This window comes from Thalassophryne amazonica, chromosome 12, assembly GCF_902500255.1.
Source record: "Thalassophryne amazonica chromosome 12, fThaAma1.1, whole genome shotgun sequence".
In the NCBI taxonomy this organism is placed as follows: domain Eukaryota; kingdom Metazoa; phylum Chordata; class Actinopteri; order Batrachoidiformes; family Batrachoididae; genus Thalassophryne; species Thalassophryne amazonica.
The window spans coordinates 93075194-93095437 of record NC_047114.1 but is presented as its reverse complement, the minus strand read 5'-3'; the positions used below and the strand labels follow the sequence as shown (position 1 = coordinate 93095437).

Genomic DNA, 20244 nt, shown 5'->3' with positions numbered 1-20244 from the left:
CAGGGATGGAGGTCAGTGTGCTTGGTTTCAGTGTGGAAGGTTCCCAGTTTAAACCCCACCCTGCCACATTCCTCCATGTAATGTGTTGTGTCAGGAAGAGCAACCGGTGTAAAAACACAGATGTGCTGTGGTGACACCTAGTGAAAATGGGGTGCAGCTGAAGGAACTTCACTTACTTTTTGACTTATCCTCCTAACAGTGAACAAAAACATTACCTCCTTCACTGAGATAACAAATCCACTTCTGTATTATTCAGTAAAAACTGCAAACAACTTTTCTTTGGTCTCCTTAGAGGCAGAGTTGAATCTTTTTGAGGGAGACATTGAGCTTGATGAGGTGTGTGTGATTTTTTTTAAAAAATGTGTTGCACAAATTAAGTTTTTGAGAAAAGTGTCTACCATTAGTACTCTGACTTTTGATTTCTTTTACTGATGTCCACAGAGACAATCTCGAAATTCCATCATAGGTGATGAATACAGATGGCCAAAGACGGTTCCGTATTACATGGAAGATGATTTGGGTAAGAGTTTTACTTTTTCAGGATGTCTGGACTGAGAGAATTCTTTACGTATTCACTGTCGTAAAGAAATAATTTTTCCTCTGCTGACAGCAGAGGGCAAAGGTTATATGATAACACCTGTGTGTTTGTGGTGTATGTGGCAACTCAATAAATGGAGAAAGGAATCTGACTGATAATGGGACAGGTGTGCTAAAAACAGGCTTCATGACATCACAAAGGGCCATAGTTTGCTGTACAAAGGCATATTCCTGTGTTTGATTGTGGTCATAATGACCTACATCTAGTTCAAGTCAGAGAACACTGATGCCTGAGCCATGCCAGTTTCATAACCACGATCTGTCATGTATGATCTAAAACACATGGTGCAAAGACATTTGGACTATGTCCACCTCCGCTTTGATCGTGACATGGTTGGTGCATAAAAGCAGCGGTGGGCACAGCTAACTGAAAAGTTAGCTTCGATAACAATTAAGCTGCTAACTGAAGAGTTAACTTTTATAACACTAAGCTGATAAACCAAAAAATAAATAAATTAGCAGACGTTATCGCTAACGGCTAAATTTTAGTATTGACTTGGTCGCGGCCACTGTCGTCTACTGATAAGCCCGTTTTAAGTTTAAGCGCCGCAGGGGCTCACAAAAAACAAAACAAACAAATGAAAAATAAATAAATAAAAAATAAAACCCCAAACACTGCCATCATCTTTATTGAAAGCAGTAAATCACAGTATGAGAAGTCACAATTTATCTCTATATTACAGATTTATAAACCATTAATGGAGCTACGGCTCACCCTTAATGTGTTCACAAATACAAAAATGCACGAAAAATAAATAAATAAAAATACTGACTTTTGAACTGCTTACATACTGTTTTTGTCCACAGCTTCTTTCAGCGTTGACAGAACACCGGCCTGAATGTTGCAGACACACAACAGACAGGAACTAACGTATGATTTTAGGGTTTGTAAACATTTTTCACAGTTAAACGTTACTCACTTTACCAGCAAAAGAAAAAAAATGTTAGCAGACTGAAAGTTAGCGGAACTAAGTTTAGCAGAAGCGAACTGGTCCACTGATGGTTTTCAAAGTTAGCTGAAAAGTTAGCATTGCTAATTAGCGGTTAGCGGAACTGTGCTCAACACTGGTGCAAAGTCAGAGACATGGTGAAAACAGATTGTATTCTAATCATTTAATGGTTGCGTTTTGGACGTGGCTTAAATTAAACCAAAGAGACTCACCTATCATTCCCTTTTTAAGAGCCAGATGCACTGAATCAGACACATTACAGTTTAAATGGATTCATGTGAGAGGTTTTCTGGCAGAGTCACAGATCTCCACGCAAAGCATCAAAATGCACGAGTGCGTCATTTATAGGGGGCAGCCACCAAAGCTCCCTGACATGAAGCAGCAGTGCAGTAAGGTGAAGTTTAGCATTTTTTTATATAAATGTTTTAATTTTCAATTCAGTTTCATTGTAGTTTGAAACTCTGATGCTCATCTCTGTGTATACAAGCAGAATGTACAACGCGATTGTACTTATATAGGGTGTACCTGATTCATGCACCATATTAATAGTAGATGAAAAACATCAGTCAACTTGGTGCACTTGCTTTCTGTTGCCTCAGCATAGCACTACACCTGACCAAACCGCATTTTAGCACCAACATGCCCAGGGGTGCACAGATTGGCATAGGAATAGTGGTTAGTTTAGATTCACTGAATCAGGCATTTGTTGATACCTGAAGCTTAATAAGCTTTAAGAGTGTCTGAATATTAATTTACACAAGTTATGGTGAGTCTTAAAAGTGTTCACTTTGACATCTCTACAGAAATCAATGCGAAAGGCGTCATTCTGAAAGCGTTTGAGCAGTACCGGCTCAAAACCTGCATTGACTTCAAACCATGGGATGGTGAACCAAACTACATTTCTGTCTTTAAAGGGAACGGGTAAGTGTTTTCAACATCTAGCTCTGTATCGCTCCTGCTCTTTGGTCAGAATGTTTGTTACCCAATATCTGTTTGTTGGTCTAATCCTCAAACTCCCACAGTGGCACCCATAAAAAAAAAAAAATGTTTTTATTCCTCCAAAAGCTGCTACTCCAAGGTGGGCAACCGGCGACTTGGGAAGCAGACTTTGTCAATTGGCGCCAACTGTGAACGCATAGCTACCATTGAACATGAGTTCCTTCATGCTCTGGGGTTCTGGCATGAACAGTCCCGGGCAGACCGTGATGATTATGTCAAGATAATGTGGGAAAACATCCAAGAAGGTACTGAACACCGATTTGCTATTGGTTACTGCAAAAGTTTGAAGCCAACTGTAAGTGCACGTCTTCTATATGCACACCGATTTTATTCATGAATGTGAACCTATTTATGGAAATGTATTCTCTTGATTTACAGTAGTGTTCAGAATAATAGTAGTGCTATGTGACTAAAATGATTAATCCAAGTTTTGAGTATATTTCTTATTGTTACATGGGAAACAAGGTACCAGTAGATTCAGTAGATTCTCACAAATCCAACAAGACCAAGCATTCATGATATGCACACTCTTAAGGCTATGAAATTGGGCTACTAGTAAAAAAAAGTAGAAAAGGTGGTGTTCACAATAATAGTAGTGTGACATTCAGTCAGTGAGTTTGTCAATTTTGTGGAACAAACAGGTGTGAATCAGGTGTCCCCTATTTAAGGATGAAGCCACCACCTGTTGAACATGCTTTTCTCTTTGAAAGCCTGAGGAAAATGGGACGTTCAAGACATTGTTCAGAAGAACAGCGTAGTTTGATTAAAAAGTTGATTGGAGAGGGGAAAACTTATACGCAGGTGCAAAAAATTATAGGCTGTTCATCTACAATGATCTCCAATGCTTTAAAATGGACAACAAAAACCAGAGACGTGGAAGAAAATGGAAAACAACCATCAAAATGGATAGAAGAATAACCAGAATGGCAAAGGCTCACCCATTGATCAGCTCCAGGATGATCAAAGACAGTCTGGAGTTACCTGTAAGTGCTGTGACAGTTAGAAGATGCCTGTGTGAAGCTAATTTCTTTGCAAGAATCCCCTGCAAAGTCCCTCTGTTAAATAAAAGACATGTGCAGAAGAGGTTACAATTTGCCAAAGAACACATCAACTGGCCTAAAGAGAAATGGAGGAATATTTTGTGGACTGATGAGAGTAAAATTGTTCTTTTTGGGTCCAAGGGCCGCAGACAGTTTGTGAGACGACCCCCAAACTCTGAATTCAAGCCACAGTTCACAGTGAAGACAGTGAAGCATGGTGGTGCAAGCATCATGATATGGGCATGTTTCTCCTACTATGGTGTTGGGCCTATATATCGCATACCAGGCATCATGGATCAGTTTGGATATGTCAGAATACATTAAGAGGTCATGTTGCCTTATGCTGAAGAGGTCATGCCCTTGAAATGGGTGTTTCAACAATGACCCCAAGCACACTAGTAAACAAGCAAAATCTTGGTTCCAAACCAACAAAATTAATGCCTCGCAGATGTGAAGAAATCATGAAAAACTGTGGTTATACAACTAAATACTAGTTTAGTGATTCACAGGATTGCTAAAAAAGCAGTTTGAACATAATAGTTTTGAGTTTGTAGCGTCAACAGCAGATGCTACTATTATTGTGAACACCCCCTTTTCTACTTTTTTTTTACTAATAGCCCAATTTCATAGCCTTAAGAGTGTGCATATCATGAATGGTTGGTCTTGTTGGATTTGTGAGAATCTACTGAATCTACTGGTACCTTGTTTCCCATGTAACAATAAGAAATATATTCAAAACCTGGATTAATCTTTTTAGTCACACAGCACTACTATTATTCTGAACACTACTGTATGCACCCAGTATAATTGTGGAAAATGCTGATTTTTATTGACCATTCATGACCCAAAATTTATTGTTCTACGTAATTAAATTTCTTACCATCTTGTTAGATTTTGACATGTTAAAGCTTATACCATATTTCTTTAAAAGTTATAAAGTTAACAATCAATGTTTTCCTCAAAAAGATCAGATATTTTCTGTTTTCTTGTATTGAAGTCCATCTTTGTTCCATTCCAAGCTGTAACTTGTGATTCAACATGCAACAGATGCACTATGCAGTGTGTATGTATGTGTGTGTGTGTGTGTATATATACATATATATATATGTATGTGTGTGTGTGTGCATATGCTCACCATTATCCTGCTATGACAAAATGATTTAATTCAATGCACAAGTTCATATACTGTGATTTGTGTTGCTTCATGTGATGTGTATTCAGCAATATAAGTAGATGCACAAACAGTCTGGTTAAAATGTCAAGTAATAACTGCAGCAGCTTCAAACTGCACAAACTTGAAGATGCATGTGCGTATCTATTCTTATCTTTATGCCATTTTTATTGCTATTGAAATTATTTATCTAACGTTACATTCTCTTCTGTCAACTCTAGTTTCCAGTACTGGGATTAATAAGGGCAAATATTCCATCCATTGAGATTTCTATACCTGCTGACTCTAGTTAAGGGTCATGGGAGGGCAGAGCCCTATCCCATGACCATGGCAGAGTTTGGACTCCTGTATATTGGTGCAGCTGGGTGTGTAGTGCTGTGTTGACCCTTGTAATGCAGGATCATTGTGTCTGGTCCACAGGTAAAGAACACAACTTTAATAGTTACAATGACACCACCTCCAGCTCTTTGGGCGTGCCCTATGACTACGGTTCCATGATGCACTATAGTAAAACTGCCTTCAGTAATGGCAGTGAGCACACCATCGTCACCAAGATTCCCGCTTTCAGTGATGTCATTGGCCAGCGTATGGAATTTAGCGACAGTGACCTGCTCAAGCTCAGCCGCCTCTACAACTGCAGTAAGAACAGAAGAGTGTTTTTGTGATGGATTGTTGTCATAAATTCAGGTGGTTATGACAGGGTTAATGTCATGAAATGTGACCACTTGCAAACATGTCTGCATGTAAAAAACACAGTTTATTAAAGTTTATCAAAGTCTCTATGAAGCCACGTGTTTGCATTTATGAATCTGTTTCTAGGTAAGGCACTTACTTTCTTGGATTCATGCGACTTTGAACGTGAGAACATCTGCGGTATGATCCAAGGATCAGATGATAAGGCTGAATGGCTCAGGGTGACTAAAGCTGCTGGCGGCCCAGATACTGATTATTCCAACATGGGAAAATGTTCAGGTAAGTCAAAAACACACACACACATATATATTAGAGCTTAGCTAAAGTCAGAGAAAGGTATTAAAAACAAAGCCATAAAGTCGAAAAGCTAGATTGAGTGATACCACTGGTGAAGAGAAATAAATACATTTTAAAACGTTTGGCTGGGAACCACCATCCCATGATATTTAAAAAGTCAAAGCCCAAAAACATAAAATTCTGGAAGTAGCTATTCATACATAGCCATATTAATTATTGCAAATTCTATTAGTACGTATCGCATCCTTGTTATGGTTAGGGGTTGGGCTCGTGGTTAATGTACTTTGGTAATCTATGTATCAATAACAAACTTGCATACGTAGTAGAAGTACTAGCTTCATGATCATGTGACCTGACTAATGCGAATACGGCTACGTATGGAGAGCCACTGCCTAAAATGTACCGAAAAGCTGTTTAAAAAGCTAAAAGGTCGTCAGTTACAATTAAGTCTACAGTTCAACATCAGACATAGAAGCAGTTATCTTTGAAGGAACATATTATGTGTTGACATTGCTAAGTGAGACCGGTATGTGGATTTTTAGGTTCGGGGTATTTCATGCACTTCAACACTGGCATTGGCCAGCTTGGAGATACAGCTGTGCTTGAGAGCAGGTTGCTTTACCCCAAACGAGATTACCAGTGCCTGCAGTTCTTCCTCTACAACTGTGGGGAGCCCGGTGACATGCTGAATGTCTTGGTCAGAGAGTACTCCACTGCTAACCCCAATGGAAAGCTGCGCTTTATAAAGACCATAGATGGTGAGCGTATCTAAAACGTACCTTGTTGGAGTGAAATCACATCTTATTGTTCAACAAATCCCATCTTTACACTTTGCAACAGGAAAGCCTGAGGAGCTGTGGCAGCTACACCATGTGACCTTAAATGTCAAAACGAAATTCCGAGTTGTGTTTGAAGGGAAGAAGGGGGCCTCTGGGCCCACATTGGGAGGGCTATCCCTAGATGACATCAATCTGTCTGAGACCACCTGTCCAGAGTTTACATGGCGAGTAAAAAACTTCAGTTATGTCATGGACACCACCCCATCCGACACGGTTATCTACAGCCCCCCTTTCACCTCTTCAGAGGGTTACACCTTCCAGATGGGACTGTACCCCAGTGGCCAAAAAGGAAACACTGATCAGTTAGGTGTCTATGTTCATCTGGTCGCTCGTGAAAATGATACTGGGCAGAAATGGCCGTGCCCGTGGAAGCAGATTACCATAATGCTGATGGACCAACACCCACACATTCAAAAGCGAATGTCCAACCAGCGCAGTTTCACCACAGACCCCAACTTGAAGTTAACAGGTGTGTTAACCTTCAACATGCTAATCATCAACTAATCCCACTGTGTTTATTACACCTGTCTGTCAACACCCTTTGCAACAGGTTCGGATTACTTTCACTGGGGTGACCCTCGTATCATTGGCATAGAGGTCACAGAGACAGATGGGACAAAGTATTTTCGAGGGCCAAGCACTGGAACATCAGTGTACCTCACACAACTCAGAGCCAGGAGCAGAGACTTTATCAAAGGAGGGGATGCCATCTTTCTCCTCACCATGGAAGGTAAAAGGATAAAGTGCAACTCCAGAGTAGCTGATTAAGCAGTTAAATAATCAGTTATTAGTAACGAATTGAGATGCAAAACCCCCAAAGGGTACATGACAAATTCAATACAAATAATGATGTGAGATGAACCCTTATTTGTCAGTGTTGACATTTTCAGCCTCCCAGCCATCTGCTTCACTAAAAGCTTTCTTATTTCAGGCCTAATTTAACAACTCATTAGCAATATCTGACCTTTTTTTCCTCCCCATCAACTTAAGTATAGCTCAGTTCAGGGAGTAGGTGCGTATACCGCGCATTACCGCAGCCACCACACAGCCAGGTCCTGGATGGCAACCACCAAAACTTTTTGAAATCAGCTGCGTGACACAGCCAGATGAACTGTGGGTGCCCCTTTGGCCTTTTCCAGTTGTGGGGGTCTTCATCATTGAAGTTCCCTTACTGATGCTTAATGGTTAGGTAGGGAGGTTGCGCGTTTTTCAATTCTCCACTTGGAGGTGATCAACCCATCTCTTATTTACTGTCTCTTTTCAGATGTGGCTTATCTGATTCAATCTCAACCTCTACCACCTACCACGTCAGTCACCACCACCGCTGCCACTCCAGCCACAGCCTTACCAATCACCTGTGCCAATATAGAATGTCTGAATAATGGAGTGTGTGTGATGTTTGAAGAAAAGCCTGTTTGCAGGTACCTGCTTTTAGACTGTCCTATATGCCTCAAACTTGAGCAGTTGTATCTTGTGTGCTATGTTGTCTCAGATGACCACACCGTAATAAAAATGGGGTTGCTATTGGGCATGTCAAAACTTTTGAGGATAAAAATCTCAACTCTACCAGATGAACCCAGACACCCTTTATTACAGTGTACCAAAGTTTCATGACAATTAGGGGTGTCCAAAATATCTGATTTTGGATCGTATCAGACTGATATCGTCTAAAGTTACTGGAGGAAATATAGATGAAATTTTAAGGAAGTAGAATAAGTTTCAGTTTGAGTATTTGTTTTGTTCGATAGCTAGGTTAGCAAACTACTTCCAGACAAATATGTTTATTAGTAACTTATTTGGGTGATTCTTTAACTACGGACACTATTGGCCTTGTAAATGTAATTTCCACCACACCATTGCCTTACAATATAAAGCACCTTGGGGCTGTTGTGAAAGTGTAGTGACACGGACCCACAACAGGGGGCGCAAATGAACGGTCAATAGATGAGCCAAAAATTAACAATTTAATGTTGTGAAGGAGTACAACGAACATACAGACAATCTCCGAATAAGATTTCAGTCAATCCACAAAGGTGACGTGTGGGCAGGCTCGAGGATAGAAGACGTCTGTCCTGAGAAGAGCCGGAACCACACGATTTCCGCCGCCACCGAACCTGGTGAATACTGGAGCCGCCAAGTCCCGAATTCCCAGGTGATCACCGTCCCCGACTGTCGGATCTGGTACTGCTGGCGAAGAACAAAGACAAGTCAAGTGTGGGTGTGTGTACACCCCGTAACAACAACGGTGGGAATGCCACCTCCACCTCTTACTCAATATGCTGATGTATTTACAGTGATCCCTCAGAGGAAAAGAGTGCCGTCCTGCACTCACTCAGCCTCCACAGGAAGAGGGACCGGTACTCCTGCAAACACTCACAATATACAGCTTATAAGTAAACACAAATGGCTGAGGATATTACCTCCATTGAAGTACGATATCTCGGCGATGAGGTGGAGATGACGTCTGGGTTTTATGGAGTGGGATGATGAAGAATGAGTGACAGCTGTCAGGACATAATGAGTAACAGCTGTCACTCCCGGCTGTGTCCATGGCGGCAGCGCCCTCTCGTGCCTGAAGCCCGCACTTCAGGCAGGGCGTCTCTGGTGGTGGGCCAGCAGTACCTCCTCTTCTGGCGGCCCACACAACAGGGGCAACTGTTTGTTGTGATTTGGCGCTATATACATGTGCTCTGATGTCACTGTTTATCACCATAGAAACTACCCAAACAATCTTTCATACAAACTGTTTAGGGACATTACAGTGTTGTGGTGGAAACTATGGCAATAGTGTGGGACAACTACATTTTGTTTAAAAAAAATCACAACAGTTGTATGACATTGAATACCCCAATTATGTTTTGATTATTTTACTGATATTTTATTCAGAGATATTTTAAAACATTAGAAAAAACATTTCTTTACCATTCATTTTTATCATTGAAGATCAAAAGTCTGGGTGTGGGACAAGCACAAAACGGCAATATTTGCATATAATGATGCTGAAAAAAGGTGAAAAAGTCATCATAGACTACTAGAACAAATTTCTTAACACACTTTCATTGTAAAGATAACTATAAAAGTGTGAAATTTCCCCTTTTTTCTGTTTTTCATACAATATGATCAAAGGACATAATAAGTGCCCGTAGTCTAAGAATCACCCATTTGTTCGAATACAGGAAAAATATACTGGATTGGTATTGGCAGTTAACAGTCAAAAATGTTTGTAAACTGTAAAATAATTTTTTGGTTCTTGTTGGAGCTTATATACGACAGGGTGATCATATTTTGATTACTGAAAACCAGGACGCTTGACCCAGCAATGAGATACTCAAATGATACTCGTTTGGCAGCGGGTACTAATCGGCGGAACTGGAACGGCTGGCAGAACTGTAATGATAATACAGTAGATGGAATGATTGACAGAATGGCACCTTGCTATGCCCCGTACTCTCAAGCTATTGATAACCAATCTCAAGATAATTCCCCCCCATGTTCAAAGCACAAACTTATTTCTTTTGTAGCCCAATTAGCACTACGTAATCGCCGGAATAGCAACACTAGATGGCACCACACAAGCTCCTGTTCTGCCATTCCGTTGCCATTAATGCCATAATGAAAAACAATGAAAACAGGACATTGTCATCACTTTCTTAAAAAATAAAATAAACAAGAGGGCCAGGACAAGACGTGAAAATAGGACATGTCCTGAGAAAACAGGCTGCTTGGTCACCTAATATACGAATCCCGTAATCTGTGAACTAACTGTATGTTGAATGTAAACTAATGTTTACAGTATTTTCCAGAGAATAAGTCGTGCCATTTTTTTTTTTTTTTTTTTTTTTGCTAGTTTGGGACGCCCTGTGACTTATGCTCTGGTGCAACTTATACACAGAAAAACCACACATTCATTATTAATAGTATATAGGCATTTCCCAGGAATCAAAGCACTAAACAAAATAAACTTTAAGACGGAAAGAATGGCAATAATAAAAAGTACATTTCAACAATGTACAAAAACCCCAGAGCTGATAATACAGAAAACAGGTGCGACTTATACTCCAGTGCGACCGCTATATATGGGCTTTTCTTCTTTAAGAGGCATTTTTTTAACAGCTGTGACTTATACTCTGAAAATACATTAATTTCACTTATTTAATTATTTATGTACATGTTGATCGTCATATTTCGGCATGCTAATCATTTTTGGGAACGACCATGTTTGGGCTCTAACACAAAATTTCAGATGTTGTTCTGCAGTATCTGTTCTGCCCTCATAAAGCCTTTCTCCATCTGTAATCTGGCCCTTTACTTTAACTGGGCTACATTTCTATAGCAGTTTTCCATCTGATGCTCAGATGCGCTTTACAGTGATGTCTCACATTCACCCACACATTGATATCAGTTTGCTCCACTGCTCAATAAAAATTGGGGAATAAGGATGTCACCCAAGGAATTTTCATGATTTTCCTGCCTGACAGGAATTTGAACTGAGGCTCTTCTGTTTCCAAGCCCGCCTCTTTAACCCATTGACCATCATGTGATGTCACTTTAAATATTGTTAAATTCCATATTTCCCGTGTTGTGTATGACCACTGAAAACCCTAAACCTCTTCTCTGTGTTCTCCAGGTGTGTGGTGGGTGACGAGTGGTGGTATTATGGGAGCAGATGTCAGTACCAGGGCTCCTCCAATGATCAACTGACCATCATTCTGAGCTCCACGCTCTCTGTAGTAGCGGCCATGGTGATAGTAACGGTAGTCAGCGTTATGTGTGTGAAGAAAAAGTACAAGAAGCAAACACAAGACACTGGCAACGTCATGACAAATGTGTCTGCCACTCGGACACTGTATTGACGGAGCTGGAACGTCTACACAACTGGGTGAACAAATAAATAACGAGTGAAGCAGACCTGTAAGATATTATCTGGTACATCATAATTTTTTACTTCAGTGTTCAGGTGATACTGGAACAGTCTATTGTATTAAAACAGAATTGCCCTATTAGCAATATGTTTGTTACAGTGTTTTTGGTAAAAGCACTACAAAATTCGGAAACTGTTAATACATTTTTTAAAATCCCAATAAACTTTTATAATCATATGTTCCAGTATCTTTGTTTTTGTTAAGAAACAAGTCACAGATTATATTTATATTCACAAATTTAAAATTTATTATACCAAAGACGGGAACATTTGTGTTTCCATGTGGATATATTTGCATTACTGAACTTGACACAGTCATGCCGGCGGTAACAGTTACTGTAGGAGGGAGGGGCAGGGGGAGTACTATCATCAACTCCATGTATCTGTGTGTGTGTGTGTGTGTGTGTGTGTCCGTGCATGCAGGTGTGCATGCAAAAGTCTCGTCTATACGTGTGCATTGGATACGCTGATTGCTACAGAACATCACAAACAAAGTGGAGCACACCATAGCAATTTTAGTTATACTGAATGGAATGTTGGGGGTTTCAGATCTTCAATTGCACATATACATATGTGTGTGTGTGTGTGTGTGTGTATATTTGGTACTTGTGGGTCTACACTGGATGGGGGGGGTTATACCTCCATTGCAGCAATCTGTGGGTGAACCACACATCCTCCCTACTACCAAAACCCTCACCGACATACAGGAACGCATTCTTTAAAAGCATCAGTATACAACATTTCTCTTATTTACAGTCATTGGAAACAAACAAACAAACAAAAAAATCACCATTTCTCTCAGAGAAGATTAGTAAAAGTGACTGTGTCACCATAAAGACTATACAACTCCTAGGAGTTAGTAATTCAAATTTCTATAAAATATTTCTATGCCATTTTACCGGCCGAGAGCCACGATTTACTGAAGAAATACAGTATTTTAAGGTGCCCTATCTACAACAGTTAAGTGTGGTATAACTAGTGTACCGTTCAGCGGAGCGGACTGATAATAAAAAGATTATGCGTCACTGGTTTCACATTAAAAGATATGGTGAGTTCTTAGAAAAACAAACAAAAAAAACAAAACAAAAAAAAAAAATCATGGAATTTTTTTAAAAATCCATATTAACAAGTGCTGAAGCAAGCTAATGCTACTGCAAAGAGACTAGTGTTGATTACATATGTACGCTAACGTAAAAACGCTCCCACGGTCTGTGAGTATAGGGCACATTGAGGGACATTGGGAGTCGTGTCCACGGGGCGTTTGAGAGGGCTGGCTGTCATTAAAGGGCTCTTTTGCTTGTTTATTTCTATAATATCTTAAATGCTAGGAGCAGATCGCGGTGCATGTTCTCTGACAGAGAGGCTGCGGCGGACATCCGAGTGCTGGAAGGCGTGGAGGAAAAAAAGCAGGAGGGTACTTTTTTCCTGTGCATTTTACAGCCTTCGTGCCCACATTCTGGAGCGTAAGAGTGTGCGAGTCGATGGTCGGGGGGGGGAGAAGGGTGCATGCTGAAGGCGTATCTTTTCAAAGAGGGGTGTCGTAATAGTCCATGGGCTGCTCGCTCCCACTGGGCTTCTGTTGTTTCTGCTGATGCTGCTTCATGATTTCCTTCACCTCCTCCTCCAGCTCGGGGGGGATGATGAACTGGTCATCCGGGTCGGGCTGGGCCGGCGCCGTGAAATAGCCCCCCGGCTTCTTTGAAGGCGCGTCGGCCGCCACCTCAATCAGGTTGTGACTTTTTTCTTGGGGTGCCACTGACCCATTGCCCCTCCTCTTGCTGGCCATCTTCCCTCCCTCAACAACTCCCTGCCACGACTCGTCTCTCTCCAGACCGTTTTCAACCTCCCCGAGGCTCTTATCAGCACCTTCCTCAATGGGCTCGGGGGTGCACGGAGGTGTTGGGGGCGGAGGAAGGGCCAGCGGGATGCACTCTTGGCTCAAGGATGCTGGTAAAGCTGTTTGAGGTGATGAGGAGGACAAGAACGTGAGGCAGTGGACGTCTGCCTCTACCTCCACGCGACTCCCATTGGAGAAAACCCCGGCGATGGGCTCCTCATCCTCGCTGTCAAGCCCATTGTCAGACAGGGCACTGGAGAAGGTGGCGCTAGAGAGCTGCCTCTGGAAGGAACTCATCAGGCAGGCTGGATGGAGGCCGCAGCAGCTGCGGGCAGATGGCAGCTCTGAACTTGGAAACAGGTACTGGCAGGGTTGCGCGGCTGTGTGCGGATGCTGGTGCTGTGGCAGTGAGTGGGCCTGGTGGTGCAGGTGGAAATGGGGGTGATGGGGCTGCTCGTGCAGCAGCACCAAAGAACTCTGCAGCGGCTCATCAGACGAGGCGGTGGAACCCACCTCGCTGCTCATCTCGCTGGTGCTGATCTCGCTGCTGATTTCACTGCAGGACGACAGAGGAACAGGAAGGGACCCATCTGGAGCTCCCAGTGGCCGCTCCTTGATGGAGGAGGACGAGTGAGGATAATGGCCCAATCCGGGGCTGGGGGGTGGCTGTGGAGGCTCCGAGCAGCAGCAGGAGCAGCAGTCTTCACTCACGCTCAGCTGGACCACCACGGCGCTGAGGCTGTCGGTGCAGCCGTAGCCCTGCGCCAGCGTGCACAGCTTTTTAGCAGCAGCCAGGCCGTCGGGGACGTTTCGGACAGCCTCCACAGCCTCCGAGGGGGATACAGCATCCCACAAACCCCGGCTGCCCAGGATGAAGAACTCATCCTGGGAGGTGAGCGTGATCGTCTGCACGTAGGGACTCGGGATGACAGATGGGTAAAGGAAGGAATAACCCATGATCCGCGTTGAATCCGTCACACCGTTCACCTTGTTGTCCTGGAGAAAAGAACATCAGCTCTGAGTCTTTACACACAGAAACACATGGTGCATTATGTAGGCTACATGTGCTTGGGCAACAAAACATTTACAAGCACTTGTGCTTCCTGACGGATCTCTACCTCGGTGATGATGGCCCTGTGCTGCCTGATCCTGCGATACTCCTCTTCAAGCCCGACATTATGAAGCAGGGACAGGGACAGCGGCTTTCCGTCACGGCACAGAATTGCCTGACACTTTCCCACATTAGCAGCTGTGAGGGTGAAGCAGCCGCCGGGGTCGGTGGGGTCATGGCGAATGTGACACAGAGCTGCCGAGCCACCCAGTTTCTGCCCTGCAGTCCCCAGTTTTCTGCAAAAAGAAAAACACGAGATAAGGCAGCACAGAGTGAGAAACATGGCGTTTAAATCAATTCGGTCATTCTTTTTGTCACTCCAAATTTTTTCTGCAGTGGATCCGGTACGGAACCACAAGTTGATTTGGCATAACTTTTACACGGGAGGTCCTTCCAGATGTCTTGAATCAGGGATGTCCTCTTTGGGAGGGAAGCATGCTAACCACTTATGCCACTGTGTATTTTTAAATCAATTAATTGAGCAAAAATAATATTGTTTGTTACAGGGGCAAAAATTTTGGAAATTTGAGGATGATGGGTCCTGTGTTTGTATTCCAAAAAAATTTTTTAATTGGCGGCCACAACATTTTGGGATTTTTGTACAGGTGACAATGGGAAAAGGAAATAAAAAGTATGCAAAAACACAATAATCCTAATGTGAAGATCATGTTTTATTATACGGTCAAATCATAAAATAATTAGATCCAAATCTAGCTGTCCAAAAGAACTCAGACTTTACTTTTATCATTCTGAAATAAGAGAGCAGGTAGCTCAGTGGATAAGGAGCCAGGCTGCAAATATGTAGTCCTGGATTTGAATCCTGTCTGTGTCCATGGACAAGATACTTCATCTCCATTGTGCCAGTCCACCCAGCTGTAAACGGGTACTGGACCTTGGCTAGGGAAGCAAACTGCTTTGAATTGGTGTCCCGTCCAGAGGGGCTCAAAGACTCTCAGCTGCATCACACTACAAAATCTGGAGATAAGCAACAGGCACCAACGAGCGTCAGAGACTGTATAGGACGTGAAGCAATTCAGGGGCCACATCCTTCAAAGGCTGCATTCTACAAAGATCTGGCCTTTTGAGACTGCGGATGCCGAACCAGATGTTGTGAAATAAGACCGTCAAGCCCACATAGCATTTTCCAATTACATCTTTAGTTTATCGTCTCCTAGCAACCAGCTACACGCGACAAGCTAGCGCAGTGGGCCTAGCCTGTAGTTTCAGTAATCAATTATCAATACATATTTATACTTATACACATTACTTCTTTATAATTATACATATGGAGTCTGGATATTTTTATTATTTGTTAAAATTTATAACCAGGTTGTCTTGAAGTGGATTGTTTGGGCCACGAAGGACAACTGTTGCATCCGTTGTTTTCAGGGGAAAGAAGGCTGCACTCATGGGCTGCAAACCAAGCACAACTATGATATATGCGGTTGACTAATGCAACTTTAAAGGATAGAAGAAACCGTAGTGTTACCATAGTAACTGCCAAAAACTAAACTCACCTAGCTACTACTGATACAGTCCTGAGAAAATATGTCATACTGAAAAATACTGGTTTGAGATCAAATGACAGCTATGACTCAGATGGTTTAGAACGTGAGATTTTATTTCTTTGATGATTCAGAGACTGCAGGAAAAGTTTGCCTGGTGCTTTAAATTAAACTGTGGTCCCACCTTGTGCTGCGCACCCCAGACGGTCCACACATGTTCTGTTTAACAAAAACACGAGAAAGCTTTGCACCCTGTGACCCCTGAATTCAAGAAAACGAGGTAAAAAAGAAAGGCAGTATGACCTTGAGCCTTTTAAATTTACTGCTTAAACATGAGCTTGAATTGTTTTTTACTTTAGATTAGATTAGCTAGAACTTCATTAATGCTTTGGGAAAACTCCCTCAGGGAAATTGAGGTTCCAGCAGCACACAGGGTAAGAAGCACACAGTATCAAAAGTGAAAGTAAAAAGTATTTGCAAATATAAATATAATACACAAATATAAATACCAGAAATACTGCTCACTTCTGGTTTACTGGCTACTACTGTTCCTCTCCTTCCCGTCCTCTTTCTTCCCATTACTCCTTCTCTCCCCAACTGAGGAGTTGCACAGTGTGATGGCCTGAGCATGTTTGTCATTTCGTGTGAGCTTTAATCTTAAAAAAGGAGCTTGTAAAAAGTGGGAGTGAACTTAAATTCTGATGTTGTGTGAATCTGTACAAAGCTGCTTCAGCGTGAGCACCAGGAACACCAGAGGGCACATTTGCTCACCGTTGCATGACGAGGAAGGTGTTGGTCATGTAGTCCTCTTCACTCTTAGTCTTGTGTATCTCTTCAGCCAGCACGTCGTTCATTGTGCACTGCAGAAGGTAGGGCACTTCCACGTTCCGATCCCCGTCGAACACGCCGTACAGCGCTTCACGGCTGCCACAGAAGCTGTTAACTGAAAGGGCTGCGACGCAAAGTCTGAGGAGGAAACCATGAAGAAAAGTTCTTTGATCACTGAATCATGAGCTCTGTGAGGAAACAAAGAAAACTTCACATGCTAACCATCATCCTCTGCACACAAATAACCATGGAAACAAAGACAAAGCTGCAGCAGAGCTTACATCATCCTACCAGACTTTTGTCTCCTCAAACACAATGTGAAAAAGCTTAGATCCATCTTATTCATTAGCATGCACGTTAAAGTGATGAATCGCTAATTTAGTCCATAACTGAGATGTCTGAAGTAGACATCATTCAGATTTTAAGTGTGTTTTCCTCTCGTTGAGACAACGGGCTCAGTGTGCATTCTCTCCCGGCTTGGATCAGTGAGGGTTTTACTGGACAAGTATGAGTGCAGTAGTTTTTTTGTTTGCTTTTTTTTCCTTCCCCTCTCTCTTCCCAGCATTAACTGGATTGAACTCACTTGTTTTTGACGCCCGAGGCCTCTGTGTAACCATGACTCCACACAGCAGGTCCACCCAATGCCTCATGTGATGAAAAAGTCAGAGGCGGATCAATACGGAAACATCGAATATTACTGAAAAACGAAACAGGAAAAAAAAAAACAATCTCATTGCAAAGAACAATAACTGTGATTATTAATTAATCTACTGAATTTTATTTAGGATTAATTGGTTCATAATTTAAATCTGTATTATAATAATAATATTGCACCTTTCAAACAAGAAATGCACCCCAATCCTAGAAAAATACAAATAAATAAATAAAAAATAGAAACAAAAACCTGAAAAGGAATGAAAAAACAAAAAGAAATAGATAGCTTACCTACTACTTTAGGAAGTCGTGCGACTTGCATGCAATTTTTTTTTTTTTTAAAACCCACACATTCATTATTAATAATAATTGTAATGACAATTTCTATTGCACTTTCTGAGGAATCAAACTAATAAACTAATACTAATAATAAAAGAATAAATGCCAACTATGTTACAACAACACACAAAAATCCCACATTAAAGAGATGATAATACAGAAAAAAGGTGCGACTTATACTCCAGTGCGATTCATATATGGGTTTTTTCCTCTGCAAGAGGCATTTTTTAGCAGGTGCATCTCATACTCTGGAAAATACGGTACTTATGCATGACCTCGGTTTGATTCCCTGTCACACTATTCATCTCTGTTCTTAGATGACACACTTCATCTGCATCGTCCGAGTCCACCCAGCTGTAAAAGGGTAGCGGCTTTGGCTGGAGAAGTAACCTATGTCTGACTAGCGTCCCACCTAGGGGGAGTCATAGACGTTCGTCTTCTTCATGCTACAGAATCCAAAGATAAACATCAGCACCAAAGGGCTTCAAGGCCTACGTAGGACCAACATCATCTTACATAGATTCTCTGAGCTGGCACCTCGAGGGCTCTATAACCAACCCAACATAAACCGGCTGACAGCCCAATGCAGGTGTCATTAGTTTCCATCAGACGCATATTTGGAGAAACAGTCAGAGAGCCAAGATTGAGATGGTTTGGACATGTGCAGAAGAGGGACCCAGGATATATAGGGAGAAGGATGCTGAGGATGGAGCCACCAGACAGGAGGAGAAGAAGAAGACCAAAGAGGTGGTTTATGGATGTGCTGAGGGAGGACATGTAGGTGGTTGGTTAGACAGAGGAAGATCCAGAGGACAGGGTGAGATGGAAATGATTGATCTGCTGTGGCGCCTCTAACGGGAGCTTGCCAAAACCGAATGGAGAAGAAGAAGAAGAAGCCCTTCTTGTTTTTCCGACAACACTTTAGGAGCATAGATGCAGAAAACGCTTCAAATTACTTGTATGGATGCAAAATCCAAACCAATTTAACTGCCACTGATTTGGGAAAGAACCAGCAAACAGTCAGAGATGAAGGATAATCCCGTTTTAACGGTACTGTCAAGATTCTGCTTTGATCCTGATACGCAGAAATGTTTAAATCAATATAAAAAATATGTACTGAAGACATAAGTGTTCTTGACAATTATATGATCAGCATGACAGGAGTGTGGCATTCACTTTGGCACTGTAATTAAACAAAAAATGTCACGTGGAGTTGTGATGATGACGTACTTCAGCTGTTCGAGGGTCTTGTGGTCGAGGCTGAGACGAGGGTTTCCAGTGAGGTCCAGCTCCTGAAGCTTAGGAGGCAGATTTTCTGGCAGGGTGATCTCACTCAGCTCATTACAGCTCAGATCCACACACTGACCACAGAGGAGAAGATGTAAGCTCTCTCTCTCACACACACACACACACACACACATAAAGACGTGTGTATATGTGTCACTAACTCTGTCTTACTTTCATCTCCATCAGCTGCATGACCTCAGGAAAAACCTCGATAGAATTGGAGTGGGCGATGAGCGTGTGCATCCGCCGACAGTTCATGATGGTGGTGGGCACGGTTTTCAGCATGTTCCCGCTCAGGTCCACCTCCTCCAGCTCCTCCAACTTGGCCATTTTACTGAGAGATGAGGAGAAATAGTGTGTGACACGTGAGATGAGAAAATGTCTCGAAATTACACACTGACAGAAATTCAATGGAACAACAAATAAATAATTCATATATCCAAATTTTAAACTAAAACTCTAAATGTAAAAAAAAATAAGCAAAATATTTAAGCAGATGAAAAGACAAAGTACAAATAGCCAACATTAAAAAGGGCAGAATAAAACAAGCTACAGATGGAAAAACAAAAGAAAATATAATGCAATGCTAAAATATGCTCGGCCGTATGAGCCTTGTGTTCTTTGCAGTTGTTTAATTATTAAGATCCTTTTCTCTTACATTAGGGCTGTAGATATCAATTATTTTAGTAATTGAGTATTCGATTGATTATTCTGGCGATTATTTGAGTAATCAGATAAAAAGTATTTTTGCGTTTTTAAACAACATCAATAGTCCAGGGATCTCCCTAATGCTGCGTTTACACATAATGACGACAAGTCATGAAAGCCACAAAGTATATATTGTTGGTAGCTGATCATGAATGTGATGATTCGAGGCAGAGGCGTTAGGTGTCCTCAGGAACTGCTGCAACCTGTTACCACGCATTACGATTAATGGCACGTGTTGCTGGCCAATTATCAGGAACCATTACGCATGGTGTTACGTTCTGTCACGTTGTGAATGAGGCGAACTGTCTCCCCACACACACACACACACATATTCATCCTACAATCAGCTGCTGAACAATTCAGATCGCTCCAGTTTGCTCCTCAAAATGTAGATTAATCCACAGCAGAAGAACTTTGTGACTGCATGCTTAGTTGGGCTCTGTGCCATGGAGTGGCGCAGAGAGGAGG

General features: G+C 42.0%; 2 protein-coding genes across 2 annotated transcripts in view; one reads left to right on the top strand and one right to left on the bottom strand.

The window, feature by feature from the left end:
* The window catches only part of si:ch73-40a17.3 (meprin A subunit beta), a 13750-nt gene extending 1368 nt beyond the window's left edge, over nt 1-12382 (top strand). The window contains exons 3-13 of the mRNA XM_034182627.1: nt 293-336; nt 442-520; nt 2351-2468; nt 2613-2791; nt 5178-5396; nt 5577-5729; nt 6290-6505; nt 6588-7055; nt 7137-7316; nt 7851-8007; nt 11214-12382. Coding sequence (XP_034038518.1) covers nt 293-336; nt 442-520; nt 2351-2468; nt 2613-2791; nt 5178-5396; nt 5577-5729; nt 6290-6505; nt 6588-7055; nt 7137-7316; nt 7851-8007; nt 11214-11439 — 2039 coding nt within the window. The 3' untranslated portion in view covers nt 11440-12382. The remainder of the gene's footprint in view (nt 1-292; nt 337-441; nt 521-2350; nt 2469-2612; nt 2792-5177; nt 5397-5576; nt 5730-6289; nt 6506-6587; nt 7056-7136; nt 7317-7850; nt 8008-11213) is intronic.
* Nucleotides 11736-20244, bottom strand: part of LOC117521065 (PH domain leucine-rich repeat-containing protein phosphatase 1-like) — a 143166-nt gene continuing 134657 nt past the window's right edge. The window contains 6 exon segments of the mRNA XM_034182383.1: nt 11736-14340; nt 14463-14691; nt 16732-16926; nt 17372-17485; nt 19012-19142; nt 19240-19402. Coding sequence (XP_034038274.1) covers nt 13033-14340; nt 14463-14691; nt 16732-16926; nt 17372-17485; nt 19012-19142; nt 19240-19402 — 2140 coding nt within the window. The 3' untranslated portion in view covers nt 11736-13032.